Here is a 22938-nt window from a genome sequence, read left to right as displayed (position 1 = left end):
GAGGGTGGGATTGAACTCGGGTCTCCTAGCTGTGAGGTCTCCGCGCTAACCACTCGTCCACCGCGCAGCCCGAAAATAATATATAGACCCAAATATAAGACAACCAAGCAATTAAGGGAATTAGAGTAACAGCAACAGGGACAATGAAAACAAACGACTTTTAGATATGCGTGGTTGCATCATTGTGTTGAAGTGTTGGATTTCTTTCTCCGTCCAATTCATTGTGGCACTGCCCTGTCATCACATGCAACACATCTCAAACGCAGCTGTCAGGTCTGCACAACAGAACACCTCAGAGGAATTTCACAATGTGTCTATGTGTGAGGACGTGTGAAATGTAAAGCTGTCGCTTCAAGTTCATGTCTTGTACGATGTCACAAGGAGGACAGGCCTCCTGCGCAAACATCACAGCTGTAGTCTCTGCATATCATCATCATCACATTTGTCAAACCGGTTATTGTCAGCCAATTGGACCGCGCTTTGATTACACAGGGCTCAGTCACATTGCATATGCTAGCAATCAGTGAAACAGCAGCTTTATTGAGCGGCGGAATAATAATATCAGCATCAATTTTGTCTCTCTTCTGTTCAAAATTAGTCAGGTGTCAAATTGGCGTTGACGTGAAAATTAATTTAACATTACTCATATGACTTGCATAATTAAAAACCTTTAAATAGGATTATTGGTACCATTGAGAAGGAGGAAACGACAAATAAAACAAATAGAAAAAAAATGTCAATAGGCCAACGTTTTATTATACACTCCCGATTTATGATACGATCAGTCATGCTCAATACTATATATTTTTTATGTTGATAAATTATCTGAGCCCCTATATTTTCCAAACCACAGAGCAAGCTGCTTCCTGCTGCCTGCTCCCAGAAGTAATAAGCGGGAAAAGTTTTTGTCAAGTTCAGGCCCACAGTGACAGGAAAGGAAAGGTCAGGTTAAAAACAATGCTCATATTTCTTAGCAGTGGACAAGGAAAATGTTGGTTTATAGGAAGTAATCAAATTGAAAACTATAATAAAAGAGATTATTTGTGTGATGCAAGCTTTACACAGACCACATAAATGGTCTTAATAAAATAATTTAGAATAATGATAGATGGTACTGAAATATTATTGTGAAACCTAACAAATTAACAAAATAACAATATAATTAATCCACATTTATATAATAATTAGGGCTGTCAATCAAGTTAAATATTTGATCATGATTAATCATGTTTTGGTCACAGTTAACTCAGAATTAATCACATTTAATCTCAGATAGAAATACGTTTTTATGTATAATAAGTAGGGGAAATCTTTTTGTGGTAAACGATTGGATGTGCAATTACAATAATAATTACATCTAATTTTATGTAAAAGGATATCAATTTTGGACCGATGGGCCATTATTTAAAACAATACCGTCAACAAGCATTTTTTGTATGTTCCGCAAATACAAAATGTGAGCAAGTGAGACCTCTCACACTGACAAACAGCTCAAAATAAGATTTGTTTGTTTATGATATGGTTGCACGTCAGTCGAGTGGTTCGATTCCACCCTCGGCCATCTCTGTGTGGAGTTTGCATGTTCTCCCCGTGCATGCGTGGGTTTTCTCCGGGTACTCCGGTTTCCTCCCACATTCCAAAAACATGCTAGGTTAATTAATTAGCGACTCCAAATTGTCCATAGGTATGAATGTGAGTGTGAATGGTTGTTTGTCTATATGTGCCCTGTGATTGGCTGGCGACCAGTCTAGGGTGTACCCCGCCTTACGCCCGAAGACAGCTGGGATAGGCTCCAGCACCCCCGCGACCCTCGTCAGGAAAAGCGGTAGAAAATGAATGAATGAATGAACAATATAATAAGTATACAAATACGTAGATATAAAAATAATAAAAAATGAATGAATGAATGAATTATAATAAATAATAAAATATTAAAATAAAATTTAAAAAAGAAACTTAAACTATCTTGGGAAACCAGGAAGTGAACAAATAGTTACTGATTGTAAAAGTACCAGATGGAGGAGTAGGGTTTAATATGCTTTGCTTCTTCCTACTCCTTTTGGACATGTGGAACTGTGAACTGATTATGGGATGCACTCAATTGGAATCTGATGTATGTTCAAATGAAATTGTGCCCTGTGATTGGCTGGCGACCAGTCCAGAGTGTACTTGCCTCTTGCCTGAAGACAGCTGGGATAGGCTCCAGCACCCCCACGACCCTTGTGAGGATAAGCGGTACAAAATGAATGAATGAATGACTGTTTATGATACTGGTTTTAAATTCTAAATGTTAGTTTTTCTATCACTGATGTGAAACAGATCCATCAGATATTTGACATTATTTCAAAGTAACTAGCTACTAAAAGTTTTATTATACAGCAAAGTGACATTTATGATGTGACTGACACATGCGATCGACCCACACTAACTTTGCCATCGACCAGTAGATCTCGATCGACATAATGGTCACTCCGGGAGTACAGAGAGACAGATGATGGATCGAGAGGTTTAATGGCTGGGTGGGTGATGGGGGTCTTAGTTTCACAACTTTTAGCAGTTCTTTTTTGTCTGCACTCTGTCTCTCTCTTGTTGGAATTCTATTCTATTCTATCGAGAAATGCTGGAGATGACCCTTTATCAACCAAACAAACAACAAATCCACAATCATTCCTGTGCAATCTGCAGACAAATGGTCTTTGGTTGTGTTCATCAACCAGGTGATGATAGAAAGCTGTTATCTCATTGCTGCCTCAGGTGGTCTTTTTATTTGTATCCTCTTTCTTCCATATTCTCTTTTGTTGAGCCACTAAGTCCTCCCCGCCCCATTCTCACTTCTCACGGCATGCAGAGGATTTGAAAGGACTATTGATTGAGTGAAGAGGAAAATAATGGTTGCGTTATACACACTATACACTAATCCGGCAAACAGGGCAACAATAGAAAGATAAAAAAAAACTCAGGAAGTGATAAATGAGAAGAAACAACACCTTCATAAATCCTGCTGGAGATTAAAACTGTTAGGTCCACCGCCCCTGACCATCCCACTGAAGCACCGCAGGGAGTATTTATTGATCATGTATTGACACATTGTCACAGGGATGAGTGCATTGGCCTTTAATTCTCACTGTGGGATTTCACCTTTGATTTGTCTAAAACAGACTTTCTTACGCAATACCATACAAATGTCTGAAAACAGTCAGTATCTGGCGGGACTACTATTGCCTCAAATATCGTAAACGTCAATGCTGAGCATCCCAAACATGATCAGTGGGTGACATGTCCAAATGGGTTGTCATCTTAAAATAAACCACGCCCACTTCCGGTTCATAAATTGCCCACTTTGAGTACAGATACTGATACAGATAGCAGCTCATCCTAGTTCCTACTATCCAGCATGCAGAATAAAAAGTACGTATGGTAAATAGTCTGGTCAACTACTGTAGAAATCCTCCCCCCGAGGACTCTAAGTGGGTTTCGAATAGAGGATAAGGGAATCTTAAAGAACCAAATCATAGAATAGGAACCAGATTGTTTATTCCTGATAACAATACCCTGTATGCCTACAAGTAAGCGGGTCTTATTACAGCGCAGCTGCAAAAAAGCACCCTTCCTTTCTTTGCCCGGACGTTTTTATACACTCAAGATTGTATAAGAGGCTGTAGAGTCCTGGACCAATCAGCTTTTGCCACTGCCCTTACTTGAACTGCTTCTTTCATGGTGTTTCTGCTTTCATTTGTTCGCAGGGGCATCAAGGCATCTAGAACATTTTGCTTTTTTTTTGTTGCAAAGCAAACTGTCATATGCGTACCCGATGTTTCCACCTTAACTGTCAGTTGTCACTTTAGTCTTTTTTTGTGTGGGTGCATGTAGAGGATCTTACTTGTGTCTGTATTTGTGAGACTATGTGTTTGTTTTAGCTTTTACCTTTAGCTAGCAAAATTGAGCAAATACCTTCACTACCCGACTAAAACTAGCATTAACTGTTAAGTTCTTCCTGGATCCACTCGATGCTTTGCTGTCTTTTACTTCATTTAGTCAAGTGGGCAACATGTGACACAAGTATATATAAAGTTAATTTTAAAAGAAGGTTGTTTTTTTTTGTCTTTTAGATATGGTTGACTGAAGATGAAATGGCAAAATAAAAGGGAAGACAAAAAAGGTTGAGTAAAGGACAAATGGAACAGTCAATTAAGCAAATAGTGTCCATCAAAGTGGAGTTATAAATAGCCAACAAAGGGGGCGGGGGGGCGATGGTATAGGATGGAGACAAGAGAGAAGGGATGCTAGTGATGAAAAAGATGCTGTGGGATCAAAGCCTCTTTTGAGTCTCCTAAACCAAGGCTTTGGAAGAGAAGCAAAAACATGACAAAAAAAAGAAACGAAAAAGACGCTTCACATTTTTCACTTTGCTGTGACTCACATCGGGCTGCCTCTCGGTGATAACGGATTTGGTCGGCAAGCACCAAGTGCCGTCAAACAGCCGCAGTGTAATAAGTCTGCAGGTTACGCCACGGTTGCTATGGTGACTCCCCGGGTGACAAGCAGAGAACAGAGCCCCACTTTCCTTAATTAGAGGAGATTGCGCATGATTACACCAAGACTGGGCCAAATCATGGGCATAGTCAGTTTCCAGGTATCATTGTGGGCGCACACATGGAGACGTTTTTCGATTTTAAGACAAAATAAAACAAAATGAATATTTTCTTTTAATATGAAACATATAGAAAATTAACTTCTCGCTTCCTTGTGAGCAAATGAAAACAGACTACAAGTTGTGTGCATGCATGGAAGTTGGGACAGTTGGAAAAGCAGCAGTGTAGTGTATCACTAGCCACGTTTACATGAGGAGTTTTTCTCTTCTGAATGACCTTTCCGAAAACAATGGTATACATGGAAAGGAATATTCCAATCTCTTGTCTACATGCGCCGCTATAATCAACCAGAATAGTCAATGGGGCATACGTAGTAAAACGTAAACATCAACATCACGTGATACCGACTTCCTCGAGTTTTTCTTTCACTTGTTGGAATAACTCCGTATTGCCAGTTTTTCCTTCGTCCAGTCTTGAAATTTAGTTTGAATCAAAAACAAACTTTCCACAGCAGTCCAGTGCCGATTGCTCGCCTCCATTTTTAAAACTGAAGAACGTCTCGAGCTGCGTGTTACGTCATATCTGAAAGAACGCACCCGGGATAAATTTAAACAGGAAAAGATCATATTCAATCTTGCTAATATTTTATAATTAAACTGGGGACATGTTTTATATAGATATATATTTTCTTTTTTAATAAAACTGGACTTGTGAATGGCGTATAGAAGGGTTTAGATTCTGTTCCACAGATGGCGGTAATGCACACGAAAGCTGCTTGCCAACCGCCAATAAACAACAGAAGAAAAACACCACGAAGAAGAACGCACCCTGACAACTTTCCGTTTGAGCGGGTACAAGATACCTCAATCGGATTGGGGAAAGGAATATTCCACCCGTGTGAATACGATTATATATTCATTCGGAATGGCACTTTTCTTTCAGAATGAGGTGTATACTGTAGAAATCCTCCCCCTGAGGACTCCAAGTGGGTTTCGAATAGAGAAGAATTTAAGAACCTTAAAGAAACAAATTATAGAATGAGAACCAGATTGTTTATTCCTGACAACAATCCCTAATACAGACGTCCGGGCTTCTCTGCAGCCCCTGTATTCCTACAAGTAAGCAGGTCTTATTACAGCACAGCTGTAAAAAAAGCACCCTTCCTTTCCCTGCCCGGCCTTTTATACACTCGAGGCTGGAGTCCTGGACCAATCAGCTTTCGTCACTGCCCTTGCTTGAACTGCTTTCATGGTCATGCGTGTAAAAGTGTCTATGTGTTTGCATTTATCTTTAGCTAGCAAAATTGAGCAAATACCTTCAAGACAAAGGTTACATTATTTCCGTTTGAGCAAATAAACCGAATGCAATTGGAATATTTGGGTCCATGTATACGTGGCTATTGGTGACTTACCTCCGCTACTCGGAACCTGGTAGTACTGTTTACTCATGTAACGAGTGACCAAAACAACAAAGTTTGAAAGCAGTTTAACAGCTGCTATTTATGGAAGGCTTATCACATCGTTCCACCTTAAGTGTGTCCCTTTGCAATTATGTTATGCTCTGCTTGTTCTACTCCCAGGTGAGATGAACAACAAAAACCCGCTAAAAGGTTTTCAGGGAAAGCCTCCCCCGCAACACCAGTTCCGTCTCAGCATAAAAGACGTTCTGATCGTGAGATGATTTTGTGTACAGCAATCTTGACTGGGATGCTCACACTCAGTCTGAGTGACAGATTTATTAGTGCTGAATATTCTTCACAGTTTGAGCAACAGTTCTCCGGCTGTGTCATCTGCCTGCGTGACATCTCACTCTCGCTTTGTGACTCACTTTGTCACATTTGGACAGTCACAACTCTTAATGGACCGCTAATCCGGAACTTGGCTAGCTGCTTCCTTCCTTTCCTTCCTTCTCTCCTTCGATGTTCTGCCCCGCCACTTCTTCAACAGGCTTACTAGTTTTGCTTATGCAGCATTTTAGCTGGCTCCCTACGTTTTAACTTCAGACAGGGACTGACACTGCAGTGCTGGGGTGTATTTCAGAATTTTACTGTCAAACCACCACTACTGGGATTTGAAATTGCATCTTAATAGTAATATATATACACGCACACACACAGTATAGGGGCTGCACATTTAGGCTAAGTCAGGGGTCGGCAACCTTTCCTATCAAAAGAGCTATTTTACCTCCTCATAAACAATTCATAAACAATATCTTATAAATTTTCAAAAGTTTATACCTTATGCCTGAAGAAATGTGCAGCGACTTGCTCACATCCAGAGCGAATTGCGAGGCTCCCATGATTTTGATTGACTGACAGATTTAGAGGGAATTTTGGGGTGTCAAAGTAGTTCAGAGGAGAAAAAGCAGAGTTGATCGATTACTCTTGCTAGTCTTCGAGTGAGAGGCGGGGTACACCCTGGACTGGTCGCCAGCCAATCACAGGGCACATATAGACAAACAACCATTCACACTCACATTCATACCTATGGACAATTTGGAGTGGCCAATTAACCTAGCATGTTTTTGGAATGTGGGAGGAAACCGGAGTACCCGGAGAAAACCCACGCATGCAAACATGCAAGAACATGCAAACGCCACAGAGAGATGGCCGAGGGTGGAACTGAACTCAGGTCTCCTAGCTGTGAGGTCTGCGCACTAACCACTCGACCACCATACAGCCCGATATAGAAGATAAACTCTTTTTACATTTGTTGACAAACATGTTTACCCAACAAGTTTGGGTGTTAAATACTTGAGCATTGTGAAGGGAGCCACAACAAAAAAGCTGAAGACCCACATACAGCTCTGGAGCCGTGGGTTGCAGACCCCTGGGCTGTTATTAGTTATTAGCCTAAGTTATCAGTTATTTTCTGTCAAACGCCTCTATCATCTGACTCATGGAATTCCACCTGATTGGACACACTCGGGATGCACTCCAAGCAGTCACCTCTCTGAAAACACAAAAAAACGAACAGACACACAAACAACTCTAACAATATCGGTTGTTGTTTTCATTTTGTGAGATAATGCATGTTTATTTTTTGAAATGGTGACACAATGTTTTGGGGGTTTAACCCGCCCTTTATTGTTTCAACTGCACTATCACACATTCGTTATTTTTTTTTGCTGTGAACAAACAGTAAGTTTTATAAAGACACCCTGTTGAATTGTGCCAAAATAAATGTGATGTACTTCAAAGTACATAACCTTCATTATATTTGTGTGTTGTCCCTGCAGATGGCAAGGTGTACGCACTGGGAGGTATGGGAGCAGACATCACGCCACAGGCCATGGTGAGAGTTTATGAGGCAGAAAAGGACCAGTGGCAACCGCTCACCTCCATGCCCACGCCGCGTTATGGAGCCACGCCCTTTGTAAAAGGAAATAAAATCTATATCATGGGTAGGATGTTTTCCCCCTACATATATATATATATATATTTAAATATAATGTCTCACTGTGGTGAAAAGCTTTGAGGCTGGCGATGTGATCATCCGTCAGGCAGTTAAAAGCACAATGGAACAGTTCGGTGTTGTATAGTTCAGTGCAGCAAATGCGGCACGGAGGCATTGCTTGTGTCAGCACTCGTGCTTTGAGTGGTCTGCTGCCAACTGAGCAGGGCCTGCTAGATGGAGAGCAGTAACACTTGATGATGTTAACTGATGGTAGTTGAAAAGATGCGTCAGAAATATTCCAGGTGAGTATAGAGAGATACCGAAGTGGGTGTCACACTACACTCTTTAAGGTAGTAGGAGGCAGAAATCCTAATAGGTGCTGCTGCATGTTTCCATAACTTACTTATTGTGTGGAAATATGGGGTAATAACTATAAAAGCAATCTTCACTCGTTAAATGTACTGCAAAAAAGGTCAGTAAGGATAATTCATAATACCGCCTACAGAGAACATACTAACTCCTTATTTCTAAAATCACAAATACTTCAACTTGCTGATATAGTTCATCTTCAAACAGCTAAAATAATGCATAAGGCTAAAAATAACCAATTCCCTAAAAATGTCATCCAATACTTCTCTACAAGGGAGGAGAAATATGATCTCAGGGAAGACCTACATTTGAAACACTTATATGCTAGGACTACGTTAAAAAGCCATAGCATTTCAGTATGTGGAATCAAACTATGGAATGGATTGAATAAGAAAGTCAAACAATGCACAACGATGAGCCAATTCAAGAAACAATACAAGCAGTTGATGTTTGCTAAATACAAGGATGAAGAGTCTTGAACCAGTCATGATGTGCTATATATATCACTATATTGACACTTACTATGGTACCCATTATGTCATTGGATGGTCATCACCTCGTACTTTGGTACATGACAAAAAAAATAATAATAATAATAATTGAAAAAAAAAACTTAAACTGTATATTAGGAAAGCAGGAAGTGAACAAATGTAACAGTTACTGCTTGTAAAAGTACCAGATGGATGGGTAGGATTTAATAAGCTTTGCTTCTTCCTACTCCTTTTGCACATGTGGAACTGTGAACTGATTATGTGATGCACTCAATTGTAATCTGATGCATGTTCAAAAAAAAAAACATTACCATAATCTGAAGCTTTTAGGCTGTGACATATTTGACTGTAAACCTTCCCACTCACTCACAGCTTTGTCTCACGTCCTTCCTTCCCACCTTTTATGTCCAATCCAAATGAATGATGGTTCCTAGTGGTGGTGTCACGTCATAGTAAATGCCCAGCAGGCTTTAGGCTAAGATTAATACAAGTAAGGAAATGAAAAATTGCCAAGACAAGTTAAAAAAAAACACCCGTGCCATGTGGAATAAAACATGAAATTTTTCATCTGAATTATTGATGGACATTTGAGTTGAGTGATCATACATGAGATCACTAATTTCCTAAATTAAATGTTCCCCTGTTGTGAAGTCCTTGCAACATCACATTATTGAACCGCACCAACAAACTCCACATGATTGACAGGAGTCTGTGCAGCAGCATGTCGAGTGTCCATCCTACTGGGATTGTTGAATCATTGGATTCAATTATTCATGCAATACATTCCAGCCTTGACGTAAACTGAATATTCATCCCATCCTTACTCCCAGGCGGTCGTCAAGGAAAGATGCCGGTGACGGCACTTGAGGCGTTCGACCTGGAGATGAAGAGCTGGACACGCTACCCCTGTATCCCGAGCCGGAGGGCTTTTTCATGCTGTGCTACAAATGAGCGGAGCCTCTTTAGCCTGGGGGGGCTCCAGCAGCCGGGGCCGCACAACTTCTACTCCAGACCTCACTTTGTCAGCACCATGGAGGAGTATGATCTGGATCAAGGTAAGGGATCAGCTTTTCAGAAGGGTGTCCCAGTAAAGCACCGTTTATCTGCAGCTGCCATACTGTTCCATTTATGTGTCAACCCACAAGAGCAGTCAAATATTGTTCAGTCATGATGGATAGGTTATGTTGTTTCTTCATTCCTCATCATGGGGGCATGGAAGCCTGTTTCCGCCACTGAAAAAAAAATTATCCCAATGGTAAGTCAAAATAATGAGATAAAAAGTCGAAATTATGAGATAGAAAGTCGAAATTATAAGATAAAAAGTTGAAATTTGGAGATAAGAAAGTCGAAATTATGAGATAGAAAGTTATAATAATGAGATAAAAAGTCGAAATAATGAGATTTGCCAAGTGACGTAGACGACTGTGAAAAAGACGGCACCTGCGGAACATGTGCAGTTGGTATCTCATAATTTCGACTTTCTTATCTCAAAATTTCGACTTTTTATCTCGTAATTTTGACTTGCTATCTTGTAATTTTGACTTTCCATCTCATAATTTTGACTTTCTATCTCATAATTTTGACTTTTTATCTCATCATTTAGAATTTCTTATCTTGTAATTTCAATTTTCCATTGGGATAATGTCTTTTTCAGTGGCGGGCCAAATTAATCCAATCTATCTAATAGATCTATCTAATCTATCGATCTCGTAATTTTGACTTTCTATCTTGTAATTTTGACTTTCCATCTCATAATTTTGACTTTTTATCTTGTCATTTTGAATTTCTTATCTTGTAATTTCGATTTACCATTGGGATTTTTTTTTTCAGTGGCGGGCCAAATTAATCCAATCTATCTAATAAATCTATCTAATCTATTTCATAATTTTGACTTTCTATCTTGTAATTTTGACTTTCCATCTCATTATTTTGACTTTTTATCTCGTAATTTCAAATTTCTTATCTTGTCATTTCGATTTACCATTGAGATAATTTTTTTCTTCAGTGGCGGGCCAAATTAATCCAATCTATCCAATAGCTCTATCTAATCTATCTATCTTGTAATTTTGACTTTCCATCTCATAATTTCGAATTTCTTATCTTGTCATTTTGATTTACCATTGGGATAATTTTTTTCTTCAGTGGCGGGCCAAGTTAATCCAATCTATTTTTGTGCAAACCCACTGTCGTTAAGTCCCAATGATATGCTGGTACAAACTATGCTTAAATTGGGGGATTATTCTTGGACTGAAATGTTTTAAAAATTTGTATTCATCAAGATTAATCAACTAAATTAGACATTTTTTCTCCTTGTGTCTTTGGGGGATATTCAGACAGATGGTGTTGAATAAATTACAAAATTACGAAATAAAATGTCGAAATTTTGAGATAAGAAAGTCGAAATTATGTGATAAAAAGTCATAATAATGAGATAAAAAGTCGAAATAATGACGGATTTTGACTTGGTATCTCATAATTTCGACTTTTTATCTCGTAATTTCGGATTTCTTATTTTGATTTATCATATGGGGGAGCTTTAGAATTACTACAGATTTGCACCAACAGGCCAAATTAATCCAATCTATTTTAATGCAAACACACGATAGTTAAGTCCCAATGACATGCTGGTACAAACTATGCTTAAATTGAGGGATTATTCTTGGACTGAAATGTTTTTTAAAATTTGTATTCATCAAGATTAATCAACTAAATTAGACATTTTTTTCTCCGTGTGTGTTTGGGGGATATTCAGACAGATGGTGTTCAATAAGTGAGCTGATGATACGAGGGTTATGTGTTCCCTCACATGTGAAAAGAGCCTCCAGCATTTATGTGCAGAATAAATCCCTATTCACGGCGATACTGGCATTCCTTCACGCTTTCCTCTGCCTGTTGATCATGTTAGTACATTGATCATTTTTGCTCTTGTCCGGTTTAATGTGCACAGCTTCGAAGGATAATAGCCTTGCACAGACTGGTGCTCTCCCACCCACTTTTTTTAATCGTATTTTTGATACTTGAAAGCTGTAAACACAACATTGTACTTTGGAATGCAGCATTGTTACACTTCATATGAGAGGAATACAATACCACATCATGAATCATTTTCAGGGGATAAGAAATGTATAAAGCTGTACACTGACTACTCAAAAATTGTGAAACCTGAGAAAACTGTGTGCTGTTTGGTCTGGATAATCCGCCTCGTGGACCGGCGGTTTTGCAGTACCTTTTGCACTACATTTTGTGATGTAATATTCAAAGAAACTAATGACCAAGTCCTTTCTTGGTAAACAATTTCAGCAGGCTAGTAAGTTACCAAATGTTACCAATATGATGAACTAGTGACCTTATAACAAGGCAGGAGGGACAATACTTCCATTACTCAGCATGGCACACCATCAGCAGCTAAACGAGAAGAGCTGCAATTGAGCAGTGGAGAGAAAAGGTCAGAGACACAAAAAGGATGCCGTATTTGGTGGATGTTAGTCCTCATTCACCATTAACTTAATGACGGCGGATACTATATTGTATATCATCCAAAAAAAGTACCAGTATATCAAAAATTATGGTATATTTCTGTGAAAATGTGCTGTTCCACTTGAAGAACATGCAGTAGAGTAGTAGGTTTTCAGGTTAATCCAGTGAGTATTACTTGAGGTTTAAGCCACATTATCCAGTGTGAAAAACAATTTGATGATGATTATACTCTTTAATGGAGGTTGGAGCCATCCTTTCATTTGTTGTTACTGAGCACATTCATTAAATGCGTTTTTTTTTTGTTTGTTTTTTTACAATGTTGTAATCAAGGTGATTTGCATTTAAATGTTTTTTTCCCCTACGTTGGCTTTTGGTGCTGGTTAAAAGCAGAGCAGCCTGCAGAGTGGACCGATGCTGCACAGACTCATGGGAAAATTTGGAAAAAATAAGGGACATTGAAGATGGGGGCTTTTAGAGGTTGTGTGAAAATGGCTTTTGTAAAGTGTGTAAAGGCTGTATTTGTGGACGTGGCGGGGACCACATTTTGCGCCGTAATTGGCTGCATGTGGCAATGACTTTCAGCATGCCCTTTCCCCTTTGTGGCGCTAGTTTTGTGTTCATGTTGTGTAAAAATGTGCTTACTTGTGCAAATGTATGCTGAGGTTTTTTTTAGTCCCACACTGTACTCCTCTATAGGAGCTTTGTTTGGAATTCATATTTTTTTCCCTTCCCCTATCCTCCTGTCCAATCGTCCTGTCATGTCTACCCCTTGTCTGACTATAGCATTTCGTATATGTACACTACCGCTCAAAGGTTTGGGATCACTTGCAAATGTCTTTGTTTTCCAAAGAAATACACATTTTCATGCATTTCACAAACATTTTTATCCATTTTGCAAACAATTGGTAATGGTAATGGTTTTATTTCATTTGAACATGCATCAGATTACAATTGAATGCATCACATAATCAGTTCACAGTTCCACATGTCCAAAAGGAGTAGGAAGAAGCAAAGCTTATTAAATCCTACCCCTCCATCTGGTACTTTTACAATCAGTAACTGTTACATTTGTTCACTTCCTGCTTTCCATAATACAGTTTAAGGTTTTTTGGTTTTTTTTTTTTAAATTAAAATGAATCAGATGATTTTCAAAGAAGGATGTACATTTTTGCATAGAGGCCTACTATCAACAACTGTCAGTCCTCTGCTTCAATCTCCTGGTATGGCTGCTAATCCAAGTTCATCATTTTATAATGATGATTAGAAAAGCCATCTAAAAATCTAAATAAAACTAAAATCTCTTACCATGCTGTTAACTACTCCCTTCAGAGAGCAGCACAAACTGGGTCTAACAAGGACAGAAAAACGCTGCACAACTGTGCAAGAAGACAAATATCTGAGAGTGTGTAGTTTAAGACAAAGACGCCTCACAGGTCGTCACCTGGCAGCTGCACTAAATAGTAGCCGTCAAACACCAGTGTCAGTATCAACAGTTAAGCGGCGACTTCAGGATGCTGGACTTCATGGCAGGAGTGCCAAGAAAAAAACATATCTCAGACTGGCCAAAAAATTCCCAAATGATCCCAAACTTTTGAGCGGTAGTGTATATATGGACTAATAGAGGCCTATCTCTCTCTCTATTATTATGTTGTTTTTTTTTGTTGTAATTTTGAGTCATGGTACAGAGGAGTACTAGACTACTAGAGTAGATACAGCCTCCATACTACTTGGTTGTTTTTTGCCTTTTTTGTAACTAAGCACTGTTTGTAATCATTACGCATCGACACTCATGTCCACTGTCCTGCACACACATCATGAGGACACACACACACATGCCGAGAAGCTGATGGGCTCTGGCCCTTGTGAGCTGTGTGTTACTGACAGTAATTGAGCTACATTGAGGTCCGTCCATGTTCTCATGGATCTCATGGATGCGTCTTAGTTTATGTCCAGAGGAGAAGACAGATATGGACACAACATGGTGACAGGAGAAAAATGACCTTAAGAAGGCAGGACTGAGACAATAGGCTTCATTTTGCATTGTGTGACTTTTAGACGAAGGCATGTTATCAATTTCGCCACAGCCAGCTGATATTATCCTGTGATTAGCGGCTATATCACATTTGTTTCTGCTGATTGCATCTTCTGTCTGCAGAGTCATTACAGTGTGCAAATCGGTTAGAGGAGAGACTGCAGAGGTACAAAATGTATAAGGCACTCCCTTTTTTTACTTGCTCGAGGTTGTCACATTTAGGCAAGGCAAGGGTGGTTTATTTATGCACATGGCAATTCATAGTGATTTGCAAAAAAATCCCAAATCATTCCATAAAACAAAGCAACCCCGCCCTCCCTAAAAAAATATATATATTTTATTTACTGGTTCTACCATATCTTACTTATTGTGTGGAAATATGGGGTAATAACTATAAAAGCAATCTTCACTTGCTAAATGTACTGCAAAAAAGGTCAGTAAGGATAATTCATAATGCCCCCTACATACTAACTCCTTATTTCTAAAATCACAAATAAACTTATAAACTTAAACTTGCTGATATAGTTGATCTTCAAATAGCTAAAATAATGCATAAGGCTAAAAATAACCAATTACCTAAAAATGTCATCCAATACTTCTCTACAAGAGAGGAGAAATATGATCTCAGGGAAGAACTACATTTGAAACACTTATATGCTAGGACTACGTTAAAAAGCCATAGCATTTCAGTATGTGGAATCAAAGTATGGAATGGATTGAGTAAGGAAGTCAAACAATGCACAACGATGAGCCAATTCAAGAAACAATACAAGCAGTTGATGTTTGCTAAATACAAGGATGAAGAGTCTTGAACCAGTCATGATGTGCTATATATATCACTATATTGACACTTACTATGGTACCCACTATGTCATTGGATGGTCATATCACCTCCTACTTTGGTATGTGACAAAATATTAAATAAAAGTAAAATAAAGTAAAAAAAAAAACAGCTTAAGTTGTATTAGGAAAGCAGGAAGTGAACAAATGTAACAGTTACTGATTGTAAAAGTACCAGATGGAGGGGTAGGATTTAATAAGCTTTGCTTCTTCCTACTCCTTTTGGACATGTGGAACTGTGAACTGATTATGTGATGCATTCAATTGTAATCTGATGCATGTTCAAATGAAATAAAACCATTTCCATTACCAAAATATGCACAGAAGAATACAAGTGTTTTCATTGCCAAGGTTGAGGATTGTCGCACATCTTCTGGAAGACTGGTCCAGATTTTGGCAACATAAAACAGAAACGCAGCCTCACCATGTTTCGGTCTAGCAGAACTAAAAGTGAGACTTGGCCTGCATCACCTTGAGCTGAGCTTGCCTCACAGACTCAGACTGCAGATGATCGATTCCACTGTTTGAAATGATGTGGAAAATATGAAAATGCCAACTTGTTGTTGTGTACACAGGCAATATGAGAACGATGACTCCACCGACCCACCGCCGCCTTGTCGCTGTCACGGGACCAGAAGTGAGCCAACATAATATATGAATATTTGGCCAGGCATGAGTCACCTCAGTTGACATTCTCCTGATATTTTGTTGTCTCCATAATGCCTTGCAGAAGTAATTCCAATTTTCATAAGCGGAAGACAACTGACGAATGCACGAAACGAATGAACGAAAAACTGGCAATACGGAGTTATTCCAACAAGTGAAAGAAAAACTCAGAGAAGTCGGTATCACGTGATGTTGATGTTTTTGTTTTACTGCCTATGCCTCATTGACTATTCTGGTTGATTATAGCGGCCCATGTAGACAAGAGATTGGAATATTCCTCTCCATGTATACCATTGTTTTCGGAAAAGTCATTCGGAAAGAAGAAAAACTCCTCATGTAAACATGTCTAATTGATGCGTTCCCATTGGGATGTATCTATATAAAATACGGCACAGTATGAAGAAATGAGCTTTGAAGTCGGTCAAACAGGTGAAATATTCATACAAGAGTGTAAATAATAGCAGCTTCTTCCTCATCTCTTGCTCTGATGTTGATGTGAGAGAGGAAGCGGTGAGTCATTCTTTATTTGGCTCCGCAGCAGACTTAAGTGACAAAAACACAGACCTGTGACAAATGAATCCCGACTTGAAATTCTATGGGAAAAAGTGACCTCGTAGACTGAGAGATGCACTAAGCGATTAGTCAGCATTCAGAGCGTTTTGTCATGATGTCTGGAAGGAATGGAAACGTGTGTGTTTCACTTTTTTATGAATCAGGAATCAGCAAACGGGGCTAATAATCCAGGCCATAATTAGCTTGGGTTGCAGAAGAAGTCCACCAAGAGCTGAACTCAACTACATGTCACTAGACATGACAAAACACGACTATAGTCACATTTATAGTCTTTTTATTTACAACATATTGCGCAACTGCAGGGTCTTGAGACACATGCTAACTCGCAAACTAGAGAGCTAGCGACCTAAACGCTAGCCTTCAAGTTATTTCCTTTAAACTTAAATAGCCCAAAACTTACCACTTCCACACGGATAGGGAGGATAACTATTAACAGTTATTTAACCTTTAACATGAACATTAATCAAACGTAATATTTTTTTCTGGGTACATGATACCATACAGCATCCATATCAAACTTGCGCGGGCCGCAGTAACATTAAACTTTCATATCAAGGCGGGGGCCTCAAACTAGTGTCCTGCGGGCCACTTTTGGCCGGCGGGCCGCGTGTTTGAGACCCCTGCTCTAAGACAAAGCAAACATTACACATGAGAAAATGTTTGAGTATGAATTGGAGATCAGAAGGGACTGGAGTGAGGTTCCCCCTGGCTGGTAAATTTAACATGTCAACATATTTCCATACAATCAATTTGGGTACAGATAGTGCTGTTTCTTTTGGTTCATATAATGATGTTGGAAGGCTGCTGTTTTTGTTGATGGAATTGAAGATTAGCTCTGAGCCTCAGGAACTTATGAAGAAGAAAGTAATTGAAAAAAAGTGGTGTTTCTAGTTGCCACTTGTATTTGTCAGGATAAAGTGAGATTGGTCCATTTTGAACTAGAAAATATTGGAGAACGGATTAAATATTGTGAACATAATACAACACAAACTGAAGAAAGAGTAATGAGGTTTGAATGAGAAAGTTAGCCTGTCAAAATATGTGCGTCAGCTTAATTTTGGTACCTTCGGAGCTGGTGTTTTCAGTCACTATGTTGATATTGGCAAGCTGCTGTTACTACTGAATGTACGGATGTAAGTATTAGCTCTGAGCCTCAGGCATCATATAAAGACGAAAGCCATTGCTAGAAATAAGTGCTGAATTTAGTGGAGGTGATATGCTTATGACAGTGCAACTGATTAATGGCCACTTGTACTTATCGACCTTGCCTGTGTGTGTTGACAAAGTGTAAGCCAAAATAAAGCCATTAGGGTGTGTTTAATCTGCTGTTCCTGAAAGGCCTACCGGAGTTGCAGTAATGGCTTCAAATAGGATTAGCTGATAAAGGATCATCTTTCACGACATGCACACATCGCTCAGGTGTCGTTCTCCCAATCCTCCAAGGCTACTTGGAATACACTCTCAATCCTCTCAAGACATGCATATTAGTGCATTGATTACGCTGTGATCGATAGCGCGTGAGCTATTAATCACACCCGCATTGCAGCAGTTGTCTCCAGCTGTGCACAATAGAGAATGTCTATAGAAGTCTGCCTGTCTGATGGCATCAATTGTATCATCAGAAATACAGTCAGTGAAAGAAAGTATGACAAAATTGGAGAACAATTTAATTTGCACTGAATTACAATTTAAAAAATTGTACTTTATTTTTTCCTTCTTAATATTTTTTTTAAAAATGTAATATGCTGGAAATGTATTTATTTATTGTATTTTCTTGTAAATTTGAAGTGTCACTTTCTTCTTTTAAAAGTGTAACATGTTTTGTATGTATTTTAGTTATTTCTTAGATTAATTTCTTAATTTTTGTAATTTTTCTTGTAATATTATAACTTTATTTTTTGAAACAAATAAACAAATTTATTCAAATAATTTTTCAAATTAAATTGCAACAATACCGGGTGTTCCGATTGATCAACCACAGATCGTTATCAGACGATATTTGGAATATGGTGCTTAATGTGTATCTTTTTGACAAACTCTGTTTGTCTTTATGCTTTCTATTTCGATACTGTGGGTTTTTTTTTCCTGAGTGTGTCTTATTGACCCTGGTGATGTCTGCAGAGTGCTGTGACAAAAACAGGAGACGGGAGAGGATTGATTCACAGCTTTAAATAAACGTGCTATCCTCCAACAGCTGAGTCCAACAGACACATTTCTGCCCCCACACATTACAAAGACTGGGAATGTGTAGGGAAAAATATGAATATATATGTGATTCTCTGCTGATTTTGTAAGTTTACCCCCTTACAAAGAAATGACTAAAATAGAGAGTGTCAGAATGGAAAGAAAATCCACAAAAAAATAACATTAATTTAAACAGATACATTAATATGTATTTGATTGAGGGAATGTCAGGAATGGATGTTGCGTGGAAGTCGAGAACAGTACTTCTGGATTGACAGTCCAGGATGGTGGCCACCCTTTGTAAGAAGGGTGACTGTAGGGTGTGTTCTAACTGTCTCTCTAAAGGGAGATCACAATCCTCATCCTCCTGGTGTTCAGCTGTGGCGTTTTTGTGTCCTCGTTGAACCCCGTTGCTCCTGCTGTTGTGTTTACTCCTTGTTGTCGTTCTCTGTTGACATTTGTTCCATGGTGGGCATCAAAATTTTGATTTTGGAGTGTATATTTAAACTGTTTTTAGTAGATCCCCACTATTTGTGGGGGTTACAATGTAAGACAACACGCAAATGGCAAAAAAATAAGATGAATAATTTTAACATTCAATTTAGATTTTTGACTGTTTGAATGTGAATTGGTGGGCTGCAAATGCTGAATTCCGAATGTGTAAATGTTTATTCCTGGACTTGTAAATATTATAAAACATCATGATGCTGTGGTGCTTGATGAGGCTTTATTCTTCATTATACGTATAGGTATTGTTGGCGCTTACATTTTTATTCCTGGCGCCTCTTAACTTTCCTTATTAGCTACGGCTGAATAGCTGATCTTTTGCAGCCAGCAAATATAGAGAACTGCACCTCGACTTATCGAGAAAACTTTCCCTGCTATTGCCTTTCTCGCAATTACCTTGACTAGTGATGCAGAGCAAATTATATGAGTGCAGAAATGTAAACAGCTTTTTGCACGCACAGATGTTGAATGGAAAAAAAAATGTTGTTCTTGTTGATGAAATATTTGATTTGTTGTAGCAGTAATGGTGTTTTACTGCAGGGAGTTAGCGCGGGGGACCATTTCATAACCTGCAAATCAAGTCTTGATTCTAACAAACTCAATTCTGTTAGGTGGGATAACAGCCTACCTGCACACCAGATGCTTTATTTCACAAATTCATCCCAGAAAGTGCCAATAAAATCGTGAAGAAAAAACATTGGATTGGGTTTGGATGAACCTTTGTTTTGTGTTCCATACATCACTGTGGTGATTGGCTCTATTAGGAGTAAAAGAAAACAACTCTGAAAGAAGAAATTGAAGTAGAATTACTCCCCCATTCAAAAAACATGCTAGGTTAATTGACGACTCCAAATTGTCCGTAGGTATGAATGTGAGTGTGAATGGTTGTTTGTCTATATGTGCCCTGTGATTGGCAAAATAGAAAATTACTGAATTAATTTTTGGGCTAGTGAAACATGTGTTTGTTGTTAATTTAATTAATTTAAGTTAACTTTTTTGTGGTAAAATCTACTGTTTCTTTTGTCCTGTTTGTCACCTGTGGCAGGTATATGGATGAAGCCAAGTCGAATGTCAAGGATGCGGGAGAAGAGGGCTGACTTTGTAGCAGGATGTCTAGGAGGACGGGTCATTGTGGCTGGCGGTCTAGGTCAGTACTGTTTTTCTCATTCAGTTCTCATTTTGATCTTTGCCGCCAACCCACTATCACCATGATCTTTCTACAAATAAAGTACTGAGAATGCAAGTGGCAGCCAAGGGATCGGTATCGGCCAATATCAGTGAAAAGGTACCACATGCAGACATTATGCAGCACTTTTAGTGCAGGAGGAACTTTTGTTGTGTGCGGGGCTGCGTCGAACTCCTGTTGATTTGTGTCGAGTGAGCGTTTGATGTCATAATGATATTGTATCTCCTATCCGCGCACAGAAGACGGAGTCTGATGTGCATCTGCACATCAGAAGGCAGCGGATACCTGCTTTTCATTCACATTTTCAATTAATAACATACTAGAAATACATGCACATGCACACACTAAACACACACTCTGAATGGAAATTAATTTTCTATTTGCTTTTAATTTTCTCCTTCACTGGGCTACATTTCTTCAAGGAATTCCCGTGTGAGCAATCGTTACAGTTAATCAGAGGTCAGATTTTTTGTTTTTTTCCCGCCCTCCGCAATGACATGCTTATTAAGCAGATATCGACTCTTTGTTTTGTAACTGTAAGCAACATTGCTCATGCAAACTGGTACAAGCCCAATTTGAATGTTATTTCATCCTCTGTGACTCTCGGGAGACACACATACACACAGACACACACACACACATGCTATTAACTTCATCTGTATTAAATGTGACATGATGTTTTGTGAAGCAAATCAAATATTTATTTGCTGGCAAAATGAAGTCATTTTTGATTTTGAGAGAAAAAGTATATATTTTATCGTCAACATTTTTTTTTTTAGAAAAGACCAATTTTTATTGTACAGTTCTAAATAATAGATAATAAAATAATGAGTTTATATTCTTTTATGGACTAAAATTACTGGAAGTAAATTATTAACGGTATAATTTTACAGAAAAATGATCTGTATAGGGTGGGAATATTATTTTGAATAAACTAAAATAAATCTAATATTATGAAAATAAAGACAAATTATTATGATTCATTAATAGATAATAGATAAAAAGTAATTTCCAAAAATTAAGTCATTTACAAATGTTATTAAAATGGTTTGTATTCCTATAATGGAGTGAAAGTCATACTATTACAAAATCATATCGAGCCAATATTATGAGAAAAAAAAGTCCTGTTGTTGCTATTTATAAATGTAACACTTGGGATGAATCTGTGTTTTGGAGGAAAAAAAAGATAAAGGAAGATTGTTTGAGATAAGAGGCCTTGAAGAGGATTGAGCGAAAGAAAAAAGCGTGGGGGGCGCGACTCACATAAGAGACGATATGAGAAACAGATGAGCGAGAACCCTCGAAAGAAAAAGAACAGCAATGCCAAGTATAAAGAATAGAAGAAAAATGCAGGGCGTATGCAGAGTGAAAGGAAAGCAACAAAGGAAAGATTAAGCAGCATAGTGAATGAACGTGACATATGTGGGCCGACATCAAAGTCATGACAGCAAGCCTTTTGAGCCGCAGGAAGGAGTGTGTGATGTGTGTGTTTTTTTGTACAAATAATAAATAATAAAAGCATCACTATCATTTAACCATGTGATGCCAGTCTCCATGGAAACAACCTGATGCTAGCGAGATGTGCAACACCAGCCGCCGCTGCACAATAAGTCATTTGGTAACATTTCATCTTTAAATAGGCCCTCTGGTTCTTGACTTTAATTGAAGTGAATACCTTGTAGAGTCAGTCTGGCGGGTAGGTAAATGTGCCATTGAAGTAATGAACATTTAATGAATATTGCGCTACAGTACATTTGCATTTAAATGTCTTTTCTTCCTGCAACGTTGCGTTAAAGAAAAGTGAGTCAGCGTTCATATTGAGCTATTCCTCACTTAAATTGCCTTATTTTCCATTGAATTTGGAGCCTTTGTGGGATGACTTGTTGACAATAAACTAAACTTTTCAAGACCACTTTGGAAAAGAAAACTAAATGTTTGATATTTATTTCGGGTATTTTGTGGAGTGTGTAGAAATGACAACAATACCTAATACATGCGTCTGGGCTTATCCTCAGTCCCTGTATTCCTACAAGTAAGCGGGTCTTATTACAGCGCGGCTTCAAAAAAGCACCCTTCCTTTCCCTGCCCGGTCTTTTATACACTCAAGATTGTATAAGAGGCTGGAGTCCTGGACCAATCAGTTTTTGCCACTGCCCTTGCTTGAACATGGTGTTCCTGCTTTTGTTTGTTCGCTGGCGCATCAAGGCATCTTTTCCTTTGCAGGGGCATCAAGACGTCTGGAACATTCTGCTTTTCCTTTGTTGCAAAGCAAGCTGTCAAATGCGTACCCGATGTTTCCACCTTAACTGTCAGTTGTCACGTCCCCTTTTTTGTGTGGGTGCGTGTATAAGTATCTTTTGTCTGTATTTGTGAGACTATGTGTCCTCCCCCCTGAGGACTCTAAGTGGGTTTCGAATAAAGGATAAGGGAATCTTAAAGAACCAAATCATGCAATGAGAACCAGATTATTTATTCCTGACAACAATACGTCCAGGCTTATCTGCAGTCCCTGTATTCCTACAAGTAAGCAGGTCTTATTACAGCGCAGCTGCAAAAAAGCACCCTTCCGTTCCCTGCCCGGCTTTTTATACACTCAAGATTGTATAAGAGGCTGGAGTCCTGGACC

General features: G+C 38.7%; 1 protein-coding gene across 1 annotated transcript in view; it reads left to right on the top strand.

Annotated features, from left to right (window-relative positions):
- The window catches only part of LOC131137131 (kelch domain-containing protein 8B-like), a 65452-nt gene that overhangs the window by 38305 nt on the left and 4209 nt on the right, over positions 1–22938 (top strand). The window contains exons 4-6 of the mRNA XM_058084711.1: positions 7830–7994; positions 9678–9902; positions 20172–20273. Coding sequence (XP_057940694.1) covers positions 7830–7994; positions 9678–9902; positions 20172–20273 — 492 coding nt within the window. The remainder of the gene's footprint in view (positions 1–7829; positions 7995–9677; positions 9903–20171; positions 20274–22938) is intronic.

The sequence above is a fragment of the Doryrhamphus excisus genome, chromosome 10, assembly GCF_030265055.1.
Source record: "Doryrhamphus excisus isolate RoL2022-K1 chromosome 10, RoL_Dexc_1.0, whole genome shotgun sequence".
Lineage (NCBI taxonomy): Eukaryota > Metazoa > Chordata > Actinopteri > Syngnathiformes > Syngnathidae > Doryrhamphus > Doryrhamphus excisus.
The sequence above is the reverse complement of the archived record's forward strand: the minus strand, read 5'-3'. Positions and strand labels throughout refer to the sequence as shown.